Source organism: Aulostomus chinensis, chromosome 20 (genome assembly GCF_037954235.1).
Source record: "Aulostomus chinensis isolate RoL2024-O1b breed Wild chromosome 20, RoL_Achi_v1.0, whole genome shotgun sequence".
NCBI lineage: Eukaryota > Metazoa > Chordata > Actinopteri > Syngnathiformes > Aulostomidae > Aulostomus > Aulostomus chinensis.
Window position 1 is genome coordinate 21432670 of NC_141339.1, and position 17630 is coordinate 21450299.

Below are 17630 nucleotides of genomic sequence, written 5' to 3' on the forward strand. Positions count from 1 at the left end.
TAGAGTGAGGACAAATGTGTCCGTTATTATTCATTTGACTTTTCTCATACATTTTCCACAGAGGCGTAAGACTTTTTAGAATTGCTGTAACCTAATGGTGTGTCCAGATACTTTAAAAGTTTACTGAAATACTCTCAGTCAAAATCTCAGAGCACCAAAAAAAAAAAAAATTTTTTTTCCTGGATTTTGAGCCGATGTTCTATCGTGCTTCGCCTGATTCGATTGACGGCTGATATTCACTGATGTTGATATAAAAACTCCACATAGTAAAGAAAAGAAAAAAAGACACTTTTTAACATTGTGAAAAGCTCTCAGTAGGGATTCCGATACCGGACCCATCAGACCAGTAAAGATTTATTACAATTCCCAGATATCTGCCGATATTATTGTGCATTGGTAGTTTATGGTATGTTGTAGTATTCAGTAGACTGAAGACAAGTTGAAGGTTCTTCAAGTGTTGGTTTGTGTTGCAGCGATAATCCAACAGCCGTGTGTGTGTGTGTGTGTGTGTGTGTGTGTGTGTGTGTTTTAAGGAACATTCTTCTAAACACAGTTTCATGTCACTTCACTAACAAACGCCTTTCCTCCTTCAACAGTTGGAGCGCCGCTGACACTTCTCCTCGTCCTGCTGAGCTCTAAGACTTTTCCGTGGCTCAACAACAAAAGCAATGTATTTTATGCAAATGACTCTCTGAAGATTTCTCCGGCAATAACAAACCATCAGAAAAGGGCCCGGGGGACAGTTCCTCCCTTCGCTGCTTAGTCATCCTCGCAAACTGGCGAGTAACTTTTAACACTTTCAAACCTGACCGAGCTCCCAGCTCCATTCCTCGCATTCCTGCGCTTCTGCACAAACGCCCCGTCTGCGTTTTTGATCTGTTATAACAAACACCTGTGATCACCGATCTAAGATGAATGGTGACCCAGCGCCAGGACGTGTGTGTGTGTGTGTGTGTGTGTGTGTGTGTGTGTGTGTTTGAGTGATGATTCATGGTTGATTGTCATGGGCTGCCTGCGCTGCACTAAGCTATTCTTGCAGTGTGTCTGTTTAACAGAGCCTCCAAGCGCGACTATGAGAAGGCATCTCTTTCAGAGGGAGGACAGGTGGCCGTGATTTACAGGCTCTTACAGGAATTGCCTCTGTCTGTCGCTTCTGTGAGAGCCAATTAAAGCCCAGCGGAGGCTTGCATCTGTGCGTGCGTACACGTACACACACACGCACACACACACACACGCACAGATTGTACATGACACAGCAAGGGTGTGAAAGATTCAGGCTGCAAAAAATTGACACTGAAGCAGCTCTTCAGACACACCCCTCTGTAAATAAGCAGAGTTTCACACCACCTCTCTCCCGCTCTCTCTCTCTCTCTCTTTTCTCTCTCTCTTTTCCCTCAGTGCTCTCTATTTCTCTCCATACACACACACCGCAAGCATATACACACCCAGTCAGCCAGCCAGCCAGCCAGCCAGCCAGCCGCTCACTCACACCCTCAAATCTTACCAGGCTCAGCTCTCCCTACTCAGAAGCAGACAGGAGCAGCTCGGCAGCCTGTTAAACGAGAGAGGGAGGTGGATAAAAGAGTGGAGGGAGGTGAAGCAGAGAAGGTGCTTTACTCCCCATATGCTGAGGAGGTATGGGCGGTTGAACAAGCTGCCCCCACTGAAGCCTCTTGACTCATGGGAGAGTCTGACCCAGATCCCCCAGAGATCCTGGAAACGCCGCTGAACCACGCGTAAGAGAGGAGGAGAGAGAAAGAGAGAGAGAGAGAGAAGTGAGGAGAGGGGAGAAAGCCACAACGGTAGGCTGTCCCACTCAACTGCTGTGTCGTGATGACGTCAGAGGGCATGTGACCGAGGCTCTCCAGTGACGGCACATGGAGGGCAGGAAAGAGACGAGTTTTAAAGCTGGTGCCGTTTGGGTTGTGTGAGGGCTCTGCTCGCCTCCAAAACAACCACAGAACCACAGACGTGCGGCTCGGGGTTGGTGTTTGAGGGTGACCTGGAGTGTAAATGGTTAATCGTCACGGGCCAGCACCAGTCACAAGGACGGCGCTAAGCGAGTAAGTACGTTCCAACCACACTCGCCAAGCAAGCAAGTCCGACACCATCTGATCCATCCGCAAAGGCGATATTTGCCTCTGCAATTTTTTTTTCTCTATAAAACCAGACCTGGTCGTTACTTGTGGTCATCCGAATAGTTGATAGCATGTCTTGTGGATTTCAGTTTTTTTTCTTCATGACATGCTGCGTGCTCTTGGTTTAGGACGTGTCAAGGGTCACAGAAACCACAGAGGAACAAAAGTGGGGCTTGCAACTACCAGAGGCGGCGATGGCATCTAACAGCCTTTTCAGCACAGTGACACCATGTCAACAGAACTTCTTCTGGGGTGAGTACCACTTCGCTGCTGGGTCATGGCGAGCACTTCAGGTCAGGTGTTGAGGGTTGAGCCGGGGGGCATGGGGGGGGGGGGGTTTGGGGTGGGGGGGTTTGAAGGAACCTTGGATCTGATTTTGGGTCAAGGTGAATGGCGAGGATCAACAAAGGCCATTGAGGATCTTTTCATGGTGGAGGCGAGACCCGACGTTCGTCAAGGCTTTTTTTGACGCGCAAAGACAGAAACAACAACAACAACAACAACAACAACAAAAAACCTCTCCGCATTTAGAGATTCCAGTATTTACACTACATGGTGTTTATAAATATTTCTCAAAGAACGAGATGACATGTTTGTGCAACACACCCTTGGATTTAGAAAGCGATGCCATTTGCGGAAACCAAACACAAAAGCTTGGGTGATATTTTTTGACAAATGTAAACAGACGCTGCACAAGAGTTTACAGTCGAGCATTGAAACAAGATGTGCGATTACTGGTGTTGTGTGTGGCTTGGGTGTCTCTACAGTGTGTGTTTGTGTGTGTGTGTGTGTGTGTGTGTGTGTGTGTGTGTGTGTGTGTGGAGGGAAGAACTATTGATTAGTCCGCCAAGGAAGGTCTGTAATCGCTTCCTGTAATTGTCTGGTGGCGCTGCTGTCATTAATGAATCAGAGTCGATTTGTGCAGCCTCTGGGGAGAATTTAATTGACAGACATAAATCCACACTGAAAAGGGAAGTTTATCTGAGCCAACTTCCATCATGATTCATATAAATCACTAAAAAGATAAATTATTCTGTGTGTGTGCGCACAGTTTTTTTAAAAATTCGTGCTCGGTCACATATTCTTCTCGGCTGTTAAACTGGACCCAAAAGGAAGCAGGGTTTTTCTGAACAGCAGCAACTTCATGATTTCCAGTGACCTGTGGAGGCCAACTTCCATCCCTTTAATTTGTGGCCTCTGTTTTGAATTTGCCGTATTGTATTGTGACAGCTTTTCTACACGGTCCGATTTAATCAGCAAAATAAATTACCGGATGAATTTTCAAATTCAAACAAACATCTTCAGTCCTGTGCCTGTCCTCCTCCTCCTCCTCCTCCTCCTCTCTCGCGCCGGTCCATATCCTCTACACTTCTGTCCAAATCAAATGTTTAAAAGATGTTTTAAGAAGTCTCCCCGTGGTCAGACACAGCTGCTCTGGCCTCCTGCTCCACAGAAGCAGGGGTGGCTCTAATACGCTCTGAAAGCCGGGGAGAGAGTGAGCGTCTTCTACCAATCACCACCACCTATTACCATGTTAACCTCTGACCTCTCGGCTGTGTCTCTGGGGTTGGAGCGCTGGAAAACCAGAGTGAGAGCGAGAGAGAGAGAGAGAGAGAGAGAGAGCAGCAGCGCTTTAGGAAATTGGAAGCATGCTGCGGTAGAGGCGGAGAGCAGATGTGCACAGATGTTCAGGTGTGGCGGCAGAGGGAGAGAGAGAGGGAGATGAGAGCTGATCGATATTGGTGATTGATACGGTGCTGCAGCTTATGCAGGTTGCCGCCTTCTTTTTTTTTTTTTTTTTTGGAACATCTGGGCTGTAAATCTGTCAGTACAACCGCAAAATGTCCCCTTGACAGCAGAGTGTGATTTTGTGAGACCACCAGTGCTTTCTGCTGTTTGTAATTTAAAATAAATAAATGTGTACCGTATCTGGCGCAAAAATGAAGTCCGACAAGGAGTGGTGTTGAGTTCAAGTTGTGCAAAAAGCTGAAATTAAACGTGTAACGTGTGAAAGATCTGAAAAATATATTTATTCACCTTGATTTTCGAGGGTTAATTGCTTTTTCCTTTCATCGGTGGTCAAAACACCACGTTTCTCCTCCTTTGCTGGGAACGCGAGTTGCAAAATATTGTTTTTGTTGGGTACAATGCCACAGAGCTGCCGTCCACAGATTTGTGTGTGAGGACATCTTTAATTTAAGCTACATTCCCTGAGATAAATCAAGCCAACTTGACACAGCGGGCAAATTGCCCTATTGAGAAAAGGGGTCTCTTGAATATTTGTCTTGGCATCCACATCAAACGATTTTTCATTTAATTGCCTCAAATACATTTTTTTTCTCTTTTTTTTTTTATAACTCCTCGTTCTGGCAGATGGGGAGGGCAGAACGGTCTTCAACATGTGTGGCAACCGCCATGCCTCTCTGGGGAACATTTAAGTGCCTATTTTCTCTATTACAAACTTAATTACATATAGACAATTAAGTCATGGGAGCAATTATCGTTCAGTAAAGTTGTGCAGTTACAGTAGAGAAATAAAAGTGCTTACACCGACAGACCCCGAATCAACGCGATCAAAAGAAAAGCGGGACGATGGAGGGTAAATATCCGAAGACTCCGCGGCGGAAAACTTTCCCCAGAAGAAAATCTCTGATAATTTGCAGGGAAACCGTATATGTATTTGAGAAAGGCAGCTTCTGTTGCATAAGTGTTGCCTTAGATCTAACCACAGGCCTGCTTCTTGGAGACATCTTAAAAGTGAACCAGACATCCTCCCTCCTCCCTCACCCCCCTTCCTCCTCCTCCCCCCTACCCTAAAGCAGGGGAGACGTGAAGCCCACTCATCAATAGGTAATTTGAAAAAGCCAGGGGGGGAAAAAATCTGAGCGCTTCACTGGCTGCTACTGTGCGGTGAAGACTCTTCCCTTAACTCCGGGCTCAAAGGAACTCTATTTAGCGATTCTTAATTGTACCTCAGAGGCAAACATGTTATTTAGTCCCAGCAGGGTCGTATTGATGGAAGAAAAATGGCGCGGGCGTGCGTGTGTGTGTGTGTGTGTGTGTGTGTGTGTGTGTGTGTGTGTGTGTGTGTGTGTGTTGGAGCTTCACAAGCTATTAGAACTTATTAGGGGTAGTCCACATAAATCCAGAGGGAGTGTGATAATCAAAGATAGATTAATTTGTCTGTATTTTCACTTGTAAAAAAAGCAAATATCAATATTTGAATAAGACTCACAGGAGCTGTGGAGGGTTTTCTAGGCTGCAAATGCTGTCAAATGAAAATAATGGTGTTAATTTCCGTTCTACAGCCAGTTTTTTGTTTTGTTTTGTTTTTGTCTGTAATATCTGGCTTGTTTTCTAGAGCAACAAGTGACCCGACTTTATTTTCAGTCAGCTGAGCCACAGATTCATATACATCAGCTTTTTTTCTGTCCAAATAAAGCCGTGAGGAGTTATCGAAACACTGCAGAACAGTAACACGGAGACTGCAACAATAAATGGAGAATACAATGTAAATACTTACAAAGCGCTGTTTGTTTTACCCTCGTATTCAGCAGCTTTGGGGATAATTAGACTATTGTGATAAGGCTGCTCGTCTACTTCAGATGTTGCCCCATAAATAATCTCATCAGACGAGCGCTGGTACCCTTGTTCTCCGTGTTGTATGCAGAGCTAACATCCCCGTTTCTCCTCTTAAATCAATGCAATTGTCCTCTGCTGTGTTTACTCAATATAAATCCCAAATTAGTGTGTATTTTTTGGACCGCGTTCTTTACTGCACACAGCTATTATTTCTAAAACGCGCCATAATTACCACGTAGCCTGCCATTACGTTAGCCAGTGAAGCTTTTAATGCCGCACTCTGCTATTTTCACACTTAAGATCGTCATCCGTTGCATCACGCTGGGCAAATTACGGTTATCCGATATAAGCCCTCAGAGAGGAAGTAACCACCTAACACTTTGAAAATCTCTCTCTCTTTCTCTCTCTCTCTCTCTCTCTCTCTCTCTCTCCCTCTCTCTTTCTGTCTTGGAGCTGCGAAAGAAACAGAACACCCGTAATGTCATTCGCTGCTCTTTATGTCCTTTATGTCAAACGAAGTCTCTGAGCAGAGCTGATAGAGCGAACCACAGGAACGCTGGACGGAATTGTTTAGCATTCCCTGACTGTTTTTGCAACAACAACAACAACAACAAAACCCAACAGCAACAACAAAAACGGCTAAGCGCCTCCATGCCATTTTTCTTTGAGGGGGTGGGGGCTATGGAGTGTCGAGCCTCTTGGATGTTTGGGTTTAGGCTGTAATGATGTGAGTGAGAGCACGACCACGGCACCTACACAAGGCCTTACCTGTTCTACCCCGCGAAGGAGAAAAGGTCAGGTTTTTCCTCTTGTTAGTTTAATCTTAAAGGAATGCGGCATCCCCTCTGACTCCGGCCGAACTCCCAAATATAAACTCACCGGCAGGTCAGGAAAAGAGCAGCAGTCGCTCGGGTGTTAGCTGTGTTTTTGAGGCAACTCGTATCATTCACACGAGGTCACGCACTGCGCCGTAAACACGGGTTTCATGCGCCAGACGACGATCGATACCTGCACGGCAGGTCACTTAAACCGTCGTTACGACGCGTCTGGACATTGGTGTCACTGCGCATTTCGTCTGAAGTCATTCATCACTTCCTGAAGAACACTAACTGTGGCTACAACAGTGCAGGTGTAGTACTGTAGAGAGCGTGTGTGTGTGCGCGCGCGCATGTGCATGCGCACACTTAAGGTGTCTGTGACAAGAAGATCTGTCTGCTTGATTAATGCTCTCAGTCAAACTGGCACCTGGAACCAATCGCCCCTTTTGCCGCCCCCATCTCATGTGCGCCGTGTGTGTGTGTGTGTGTGTGTGTGCATACCATACACTGTGCCTTTAGAAGGGCTGAGCGGTGGGTGTTGAGCAGGAGGCGCAGATGCAACGGCGAACTGTGAGCGGAAGAAAAGAAAGGTGTGTGCAGTGGAGGGAACAATAGGTGGACATGCAGTGGAGGGTATTGGGTGTCATTAATAACGCACTGGCCCCATCTCCTAATTTGCTCAAATTACCTGCCCACACAGCAGGGGCCCCCCGCCAGCGCCGAGGTGTGAATACAACAGATCAAATACACCTGAAAACCAGAGCCCCCCCCCCCCCAGGCGACGCCCACACAAGCCTTTTAAGGGTAAACAAGTTTAGAGGACAGCATGTTTCCTCTAAATGTGAGCAAGAATTAATCAGGAATTAAGAAAGAAAGCAAAAAAGGATCCATTTGCCTTCATGAGGGATGACGAGAACCACCCTCCATCTGGCACAGCGGGGGCGGCCACCTCTTCTTCCCTTTCCTTCCTGATACCCCCCCCCCCCCCCCACACCTACGCTTTCAGGAAAAAGAGTGATGACAAAGGTAACGGGGCGCCAATGCTTTGGTCACCACAATAATCAGAGTCACCAGCGCCGCACCACCTGTGGCACAAAACACACACGCGTGCGTGGAGACATATTCAAATGACACTGAAATTCAATACCGCCCCCCCCCCCAGAGGCACAAAAAAAGGGGGGTAGTGTGTGTAGGTGTGTGTCGAGGGATGCTAGACTTTGAACTTTGAGTCGTGTGTGTAGGTGATCTTGAAACGTCTCTGGGGAGAAGAGGTGAGCTGGTGATGCTGGCTTGTAGGAAAAAGGAAAGACGTAAGAGGGAGGGGGTGTCATTGAGGCGGGGGGGGGGGGGGCACCTGCAAGCCAGCAAACCAGCATGAAGACCCCCGTACTGAACTGGTCCCCTACTCAGCACTTAGAAACCTCGTGTGTATCATTTTATGAGGTACACCTGAAAACAGATGAAACATCCCCGATGTAACTTCCGTGATAGATCTTCGTTTTTATTGACTCTGTTTGAGTCGTGAGTTATTAAATGCGTCCCTGATATTTCGCCCGTCCCGCGTGTCGATCAACTCTGAGTGACCCGGTAATTCAGCCACGCTACGAATTACAGCCTCCTTCATGACCGCCGAGAAAAAAAAAAGTAACCATTAAAGTGCTTGACATCAACGTAAAAAACAGTTTTCGCGTCGAATTTGATCTCATTTTCCGTCTTAAGAACGTAAGTGATTGTGCTCCTTATAAATCCTTAATATGGCGCTGAAATTCGAAGAAGTTTGCACGACTTCCTCAATCGGGGGGGGGGGGGGCAAAAGTTTAGAGCAATTTCTGCTTGTACAGCAACGTTACAAATCAGAAAAATCCCTCGTGTTGCTCTCAGCTCTTTCCTGCGACTGAAGCCGGCGTCTTCTGTCGCGCGCTGTTGTTTTTTTTATGTTGATCCCTGCGCTGCTCCAGTTTACACTTACTCAATCCAATCATATTGTACCGACAAGCGGCGTCTGATCAAAGCCTGTTCGCGCACATCCCGTCTGATCTTCGCCGGCTTTCCGTCTCCAAACCTGTCACTCACCCAGACAGCTGCCCTCTTACAGTCGTCTGTAGTTCATTTTGTTGTCGCGTTTAAAAGTTTTTCCATCAACTGTTGCGCTGTTCATTCTGTCTTTTCCCAAAGGAAATAGGTCTCTCTCTCTTCTCTCTCCTGTTTTGGACAATAACGGGCCTTTTCCACTTCACTTCTCCTGATGCTGAATGAGCAAAGGAGGATCCCAGAGGAGCAGGCATATTTTATTAGAGTGATATTCTTCTTTTTTTTCCCCCTTTTTTTTTTTGTTTTTTTGAAAAGATCCTCTCCTCCTCTGCCTTTCTTCCTCTCTTGTGATGGAATTTTGGATGCTGCAACAATTCCGTCTGTCTGTCTCCGTGCGTGCGTGAAAGAAAACAGCTCACACAAAAGCAAAGACAATTCAAAGTTACAGCTAAATGACAGGCTAGGAGCTCCGGTTGTTTGAATCGCATTGTTTTCTTTATATTCCTGCATGGGAGGTGGATGGAGGAGTGGGTGGGGTGGGGGGGGGGGGTTGAGGAGAGGGGAGGATTGGGGAGGGCGGGGGAGAGAGAAAAAGAAAGCAAGCCCAATTGGGACAGAAAGCGAGCTGTTGAGTCTCTGGGGATTTACACATGGCACAAACAAAAATAGCAGTCATTTTTTTGCTGACAAACAATGCCGGGTGTGTGCAGGCGAGCTCTTTTTTTATTTATGACATTTCAGGAAGCGACAGAGTAGCGTAGCCTTAATTTACTGTAGTTATATGAGGGGGAGACAAAGAGCAACAGCGAATCAACGGGAGCATTGCTTTTGGTTGTTAAAAGTATTTCTTTGGCGCAACAGTAGGACTAAATGAAAACAACACAGCACGATATTGCAATATTTTTTCGCAATACTTACTTTATTGCAGTATATGGTGATACACACCGCACTGTATCGTGCCTCGTGTGTAATTGCAGTAATACTTTAGGGTTCAGTACACTTGTGCAACTTTGCAAATATCTCTGGTGTTGTGTTATAAAGATAGCACGATGTATGTATTATTAGACCACCCTGTGCACCACTGCAAGATTTCTGCTCTATTTTGCAATGTTTTGATACATCACTGCGTACTACGTCACGTTGCGATATCGCAGTATATCGTGATTGAACGGTATTGTGATATGTATCATGATATCCTTGCTAATGCTCCAGCTCTTGTCAATAATTCCAGACAGTGTTTACAAATATCACACGCTCACTCACCTTTTCTGACCCTTTCACATGAACACTGAACACACACACATGATTGCATATATACAGCCGGTCTCACACACACACACATACACACACGCACACGCGTGTGCCCGTTTCCTGCACTTCCCCGCAGATGCAGCAGTAACAGTAGAGTTGGTCTCTCTGGTAAACAAACAGTGAGAAGCTACTGGGACTCTTCACCGGGCCCCCAAATTACATTCTGGTTAACCAAGAGACTCCGAGCCAGACCCCACCCTCCCCCACCCCCAGACCCCCCTTCATTGGTACACACTGTACATACACACACCCACATCACATATGACCTGCGCACATGTAGGCACACACTTAAAAGCAGCGCAATCAGGTCCTAATGGAACCTTGTCTGTGCTACAGTTGAGCCAGGAATAAAAGATTTTATAGACATAAGAGAGACGGAAGCACACCCTGAGGGCCCATCATAAATATTACCCAATCATCTGCTCACACTGTGAGGCGATTACCAATGAATAAGAGCCCCTTGCAATGAAAACACAGGTTTACAGCTTTCAAGCATCTATAGCCGTTATAATTTTTTACAAAGTTTTCTTTACTGTTGCTCCGTGTGGCCTGAAAATTGAGACATAAAACAGAGATTCGTACTTTAGAGCGTGATAATACCTTGTGGTCTGTGAGATGGAAGTAGAAAATATCAGAGGTGGGGAGTAAGTCACACATGTGCAAGTCATATATATGTATAAAAAATAAAAAAAAAACTGTCTCAAGCAAGTCCCAAGTTACAATTGTCAGAGTTGAGTAAGTTGAGTCCCTGCTACAAGTCTAATCCCACCATTAAAGGCAGGTCACATGGTACCATTGGTCATATCCAAGTCTTTTTTTCTTTTTTTTTATTGGTGGTTTCGTGCTGTCAATGAAATGCAGTCTAACATGGTGTAGCTTAAATTTAGCCTTCCAGCTAACGGTCGAGTTTAAAAACAGACCGTTCTTTGTGGATTCCGCCGGGAGTGAATGTGGTGGCTGTGATTTTTGTTTTAACTGCAAGCCTGACACTGTTTTTGGAATAGCTCCTTTCCCTGCTAGCCTCTCAGGGTTAGCCTCTGCTAGTGGGCTGCATCCTGCTAAGTTGCGAGGTTTGTGCACCTCGCGATCAGAGATAAATCGTCATAGAAATGTTACTTCTCAGTATGCGGATGAAGGCGAACGTTCCAAAAAGTCAAGTCTGTTGAGTCATGGGACTCAGGTTCCTTGCTCAAATACTTTACCACATTTAAGTCCTGTGAACTTTACAGGTACCTGTACATTTTTACAACTTTTACTGTTACCCTCTGCAGTTTAACACAAATACCTGTACATTCTCCCCCTTACGTTAAAGGACGGGCTTGTTACTTCAGTTTGGATTCATGACGGAAGCAAAAACAGATGTAATAGGAACAGACAAGAAACAGATTGTTCCCCCTGCAGCGAAGGTGGCAGGAATGCGCATAGACATTGCTAATATGTGTGAGAACTCGAATACGTCGGCCAAACGTTCAAAAGCTTGCAGAAGATACTCCATGTTCACGTGTTTAACGGAAGACGGGGCGCGTTAGGAGCACTTGTTTTGGAGAAACGGCATCTACCGTAGCGAAGACTGTCGTGCATCCCGTGTCAAGAATCGTGGCATTGACACGAGTGGCAAAAAACACTTTTTACTTTACACTTTGGAATAACTTCGAGAGCCTGTAATAGCTTTTTCACTTGTGGTATCTGCACTTCTACTCAAGCAATGCACGTCTATACTTTTTCCTCTGTTTTGCAGGATTTGGTGGTACGATATCTTTTTCAGAGAGGGGAAGTTGGATACTTTTGAGCTTCTTTGTCTGTAAATGGGTTCTGCAACTACTGGAGGACAGTTTTCTGTCTCTCTGGAGGATGCAAGAACATATTAGAATGATCTACGGCACAGTAAAATCAAATTTAAAGATTTAAGATGATCATCTCTCACAAAATTATGCGCCATAACTCTTGCTGCTTCTAGAGTGACAGCGTATTTCAAGCGGACAATTTAATTGTCAGCACGAGACCACATCCCAACAACTCTGTTGCCAGAGAGAAGGTTTTTTATGTTAGATTCTCAGCTTTGCAACACCACAAAATTGATTATATACAAAGGACAGTGTTTCACAACATAATTAATGTTCCTCGTGGGACCCAGCGGTTGATTAGGCTCCCTGCCTGAGACAGAATTTAGGTGCTTTTGAGCTGCCGTCATTTGAGGCTCCATGAAGGAGCAGAGGAAACGCCGGGAAAAGGCCCTGCCCTGGAATAAGTGGGAATAAGTGTGGAAAACACAAGGTCGTAGGTCACAGAATCACACAATAGTCAGTTACCGTCAATGAAATCATGTTTTCCCCCAATGCTCATGAAGTTTTCTTTCTCCTTTCTAAAGATGACTGGAATTGATTTTGTCTCTGAACATCCCATGCTGGAAGCTATGAACTCCATCCACCCATCTTTCCCCCCGCTCTCCCTCCCCACCCCCACCTTGTTGTGAGTCATTCCTGACCAGTAGCCTAATATGCAGTCTAATTACAGGCTACGGTTTTAGGCGAAGTCCCATCTCTGACTGAGCTACATCAGCCATGACACTCTCAAGCTGATTCGTTAACTCGTTCAGCGCACGGATCGTCAGAGGTAACGTGTGTAAGGCCGGCATGTCGAGGCCTCTCAAACCCTTCCCATTTTGATGTCTAAATGGTTTGGATCATTATGTACGGCTCCAGGTTGCAGAGTTCAGACTTTTGGAGTGACTCCGAGCTGGAATGTGATCAGGAGGAGATCTGGAGAAAGAGAGCCAGATCCAACCCTCAGAAGCTGAGTGCTGCTGCGTGATGTACTGTACGCCCAGTGCTGCGGCCGCTTCTGCTGTCTGCACGGTGCCGTTTTCTTTACTTCTGTCCTCCAAGAGGGTTATGTGATCGGTGCCATTTGTTGTTTTTGTTTGTTAGCAGGGTTACGCAAACACTATCAGGGCAAATTTCACCGACCTTGTTGGAGGGATGTAGCGTGGGCCGAGGACGAAGCAATTCAATTTGAGGGCAGATCCATTTTTACATTGCCGTTAGCAGAGGTCTGCGCCGTCCAAGTACCAATCTGTCAGCAGAATGGCTCAAAAACTAAATTGTTCGTGATGGATCAATCACAGCAGAGCATGTCGAAGGCTGAAACAGCCCGACCTGACCTTTCCAAAGAAAGCTCGTAGCTCATCTCTGCATCCATTCCTGCTGCTGCGATCATTCTGGCGATTTCTCGGCGCAAAGTCCTGAGAAATCAGGATTCATAAGTACGACACATTTGTACGTTGTCTACCAGAGGAGGACCGAAGCTCAAACGGGCCAGTAGCATAGTTAAGATAACGTTTGTGAATGCACTACTGTCTTTGCCCCAATTTATTTCCTCACTTCACCTGCGAACCAACGAGACGTCCTGTGCAAAATCTGAGGAGCGTTTGCCCCATAAAAAAAGAAATCAGCGATTTACTGTATATTTTTCTACATTTTAAATAATATTTAATTAAACTGTGATTTATTGTTATTATTACATTTTTACAACTAGCCAGCTACATGGAATCTCAAGGCGGGCCAAATTTGGTCCATGGGCCCCAGTTTGGGCATCCCTGGTCTGCAACATAGATTAAATGCTATCGTGTATTTGCTTTTCGTTTCAGTGGTTCAAAAGCTGTGGTAAAAAGATTTGCAGGTCATCTCTGTTCAAGCAAATGCTGATTCAGCAACAGGACGCCAGTGAATAAAACAACAATGTTCATTTCCATCAGGCACCAAGTTGATATTCTTTTCAAATACTGAGTATCTCAGTCATTTGGGTGTCTCCCTACTCAGCTGTAGAAACGTATGTACCAATGCCTGTCTTATATGGTGAGATAAATGTAAAAAAACAAAAACAAAAACCTAAAAAAACAACAAATTTGTGAGACACAATCGTATTTTCCTTCATATAAAGTCTGATATAAAAGAAAATCTGCAAGAACTATCCAAAACTGTTTCCCGCGGATGGCAAGAAGTGAACCTTGCTGGTGGGGGACGGGCCAAACGCAAACACACGTTGCATTGTTAAATTGCAAAAATCAGAACCAGGAGAAGACAAATGTACTGCATAATTAGAAATTAGTGCTTAATTTCTGCCATTCAGTGCATGACCAAGTGCAATATCAGACAGAGGCTCTGCACAAAGTCTCCCTCTAATTAGGGATCCCACGTATTTAAAGAGCTTTTTTTTTTTTTTTTTTTTTTTTACCTCACTTGAAGGAAAACAGCGGCTTTCAGTATAATTTTTGAAATTCTTTTTTAGTTTATTTTCGGGCCCGTTTTGTTGTTTTGTTATTTCTTTTCTTAAACACGGGAGGACAAACGGAGCCTCACCGTGGGCCCCAATTTCGGGGGCAGCCCTGTTGTGAGGGAAAACAGATACAGAACGTTCTGCATGTCTGGCTGCTATAATGACGAGAATAAGAGCTTAAACACTCGAAGAAAATTGTATTTTTTTTTTCTCAACATTTGCGTTATGATTTTTATTTTTTTCTTCAATTTTCCACCCCCACAAATGAACTTGGTGACCTTTATGTTCTCCACCAGTTTGTATCAGAATGGGAGAAATGCAGTTTGGTGAGTTATTTTCAGTCTGATGGTTAAAAACACAACATGCTGAATTGCATTGGGTTTAGGGGATTTTTTTAGCCTTGGCCGACGGGAGCAGCTTGCTCTTGTTTATTGTTGTTTTCACTTCTTGTTCAAGTAATTGTCTGTTGTCTCAGTGGCGGATGACTCATTTTTTGGTCACCCCTCAGAAATGTCTTCAAGTTTTCGACAGGGGTTCACTTACTGTCGGTAAAAAAGGCCATTGATGATGGCCAAACTAAACATGTATATTTATATATAGTATATTTATATTATGTTTTGTATATTTAATAAATTTTAATGCTCCAGGCATGGGCTTACTCCATCTTTAAATGTTTATCTGTGTGTGCAATTGAGCATGCATGACAGACGTTTTTTCCCTCCATCTGGCGCTCTTCAATAGCCCCTTACATCGATGTGGACCAGTACACCTGGACATTCCTGCGCCCTGCTTCCATAAATATACAAACATACATCCTCACCCTTCTTTTCCCGTGCTGGCTCACCTTCCGACAGAAACGGGAGCAGTGGAAACGGGCGAGTGACAGCCGATAGCCCCCCTGCGAGTGCTAGTCTGGGCCGCCGCCGTGTTAGCCTCCGCCGTGTAGTCACTGTATCTAGCTCGCCTCCTCACCTCACATAAATCATCCTCAATCGTAGACATTCAAAGAGAACAGAGAGAAGAAATCTCCCCCTATAAATCTGGTATTAGTTTTACCTCGCATAATGAACACAAGTCTAAACGGTCCTGGATACATGAGAACAGCATGTCTTGCAGATGTACTATAAATATTTTGATACTAGCCGGATAGTTTGCAGAGGGGAAGTAGACCAGTGAAATACACAGAGGAAGGGAAAAGTGTAAAGTGGAATGTTGGCCTAGCCCGAGTGTCTGTATTGTCTTTAGCACCTACAGAGGGTCTGCGTCCAAGAAAAACGCTCTTTACAGGGTTCCTGTTCCCAGCCGTGGTCGGGTACCTCTCCTGGATACGCTGCGTTTCCTTCGAGCCAATCCTTCACACTGGTCTCCGAGGAGGGGGCTCGTTGTTTGATTAATAACAAGATCAGACCTGATTGAGTGATAGATGGTTTGAAGGGAAAACCAGCACGCCGCTGGGACACTCTGGGACCGAGTCTGGGAAAAGCTGCCCCGGCGAGGGTTTGATTGGTGGAGCAGCTGAATTAAAGTGAAAGGCTAATAATAGCCTAGCTAATGACACAAAGGCTGCATAGACTGGTGGAGCCAAATACGTCTGATGACTCCAGAGATATTTTGTTGCAGCTATGTAATGACAAAATCGTACACACATACACACACACACAAGTGGAAAAACTGAAATCCCCTGTTTTGTTTTTTTTTTTTTTTGTGCATGTCTCTGGACTCTACCCCAGGCTCTGTCACCCTACCCCATCAAAGAAAAAAAAAACACACACACACACACACACACACACACACAGCACTGTGACAGCAGGTGGCGAATGACACGTCAACATCTGAAGGTTCCCTGGCAGACACGGAAAAGAGTCTCAGCTCCAGTGGCTCAGATCTATCATTGGGACTCTTTAATGGCAGCCTTCGTCACATATTACCGCTTTATTTTCTCCTCTCCATCTTCCAGCCCACAGAAGTTCCTTTTTGTGCCTATTTTTAAGTACAAGTGATCTCAATTAGGGACCTCCATGAAGGCGGTAGGCGGCAGACAGTCAGAGCAATAAGAGCAGAGAGGAAATTGTCTTTATACCCCCTCCTCCCTCCTGCCACAAGCTGCCGCCCCCTCCCGTCTCTTTCCATGTTGCCGTTTCAAAGACAGAGTGAAATATCAGACAAACTATTCCTGCGTTTCTTTCTGCTGCTGTAACTGTAACTCGCAGCAAGTCTCCTTTGAGAAAAAAAAAAAAAAAAAAGGTTTCTGTGAGACATGCACCGCAGTACGTGCCGTCCATGTCCCCCGGTTCAGGGTGATGTCACAGACTGGGTGATAAACACTCATTAAGGGCTTAGCTGTGATGTGAGATCAGTGCGTGGATGTGAGGTCACGAGGAATAAGGTTTCTGACCAGCGTCATCGTCCTCTGCCCTGTTGTTTTCTGCACTGCTGGCGAGCTGCTCCAATAATTGACTGGCTGGTTGGCTGGCGACCAGCCCGTTTAACTCTGCTGGTTGGTGATTGGTACTAGACTGGATCTCGGGCTGGTTTGCTGCCCAGCCTGGTGGGCTCATTGATTGGTTAGCTGGCAAGCTGGTTGGCTGGTGGCCTGCCAAACATGGAAACATCCTTTTAGAGCTAAAAGCCTGGGCCTCGTCACTACCCTCTACTAGAAAGCTATAATTAAGCGTCTTGAAAAATGCACCACTGTGAAATGGAGCCTTAATCCTGAGTCTTAAGTGGCTGTACTTTTCCTCTTCAATGATGAGAGCGTGTGCTTGTGAAAAGCAGAGAAAGACGGCGTTGCATGTTTTTATCGTGTTTTCTTTGAGAGACAGAGTTGTTTTTAAGACGAATCAGAGCGCTTGATTCCACACAGTCGGCAGGGTCAGGCTTAAAAACTGGTCCACCATACTGTTTTCACTCATCTGCATTTGAATTTTTAGTTTTTTTGCCTTTCTTTTTCGTATTCCCTTGTCAGGTGTTGCTCACGATGAGGCTTCATGTGTGTGTTTTGGCAGGATTTTTTCATTCACTCTAGACTTCTACTTTCAAAAAGTAGTGTACAGCAATTCATACACAACCCACATGAGTGTGAGCCAGGAACGAGCCGTGGAGACATCGGCGTCCTTTGTTCTGGTGACAGAACCATGTGTTTTTAGTGAGACGTCAGCGTGTTTGTAACCGTTCTTCTGCTGACAAAAAATGTGTTTTTATCGAGAAGTTGGCAGTTTACAATGGCGTTTTTAGGGGTAAAAATCGTTTGTTTTTTTTAACAAGACACCAGGACACCAGGAGCTGTTGCTCTGGTGGCGAGATCGCGTGTCTTTAGCGAGTCATCGGGACATTCACAGCTATTCTGGCGAGAAAAGTGGGTGTTTTGTTTTGTTTTTTTTAGTGAGGCGTCGGGACATTTTTAGCCATCGATCATCCAGATGGTTTTCCTGAGACGTCTGATCATCCGCAGCCGTTGTTCTGCCGACAAAAAGCA

At 45.4% G+C, this 17630-nt stretch overlaps 1 protein-coding gene across 4 annotated transcripts in view; it reads left to right on the forward strand.

Moving 5' to 3' along the window:
- Positions 1-17630, forward strand: part of runx2b (RUNX family transcription factor 2b) — a 75668-nt gene that overhangs the window by 25741 nt on the left and 32297 nt on the right. For 2 of the 4 annotated variants that reach the window (XM_086190418.1, XM_086190419.1), the window contains exons 3-4: positions 597-2063; positions 2267-2390. In XM_086190418.1, the coding sequence (XP_086046544.1) occupies positions 2333-2390 (58 nt within the window). In that variant the 5' untranslated portion in view covers positions 597-2063; positions 2267-2332. Of the gene's footprint in view, positions 1-596; positions 2068-2266; positions 2391-17630 lie in introns of all 4 variants that reach the window. The other 2 variants (XM_086190416.1, XM_086190417.1) reach the window with 2 other exon arrangements.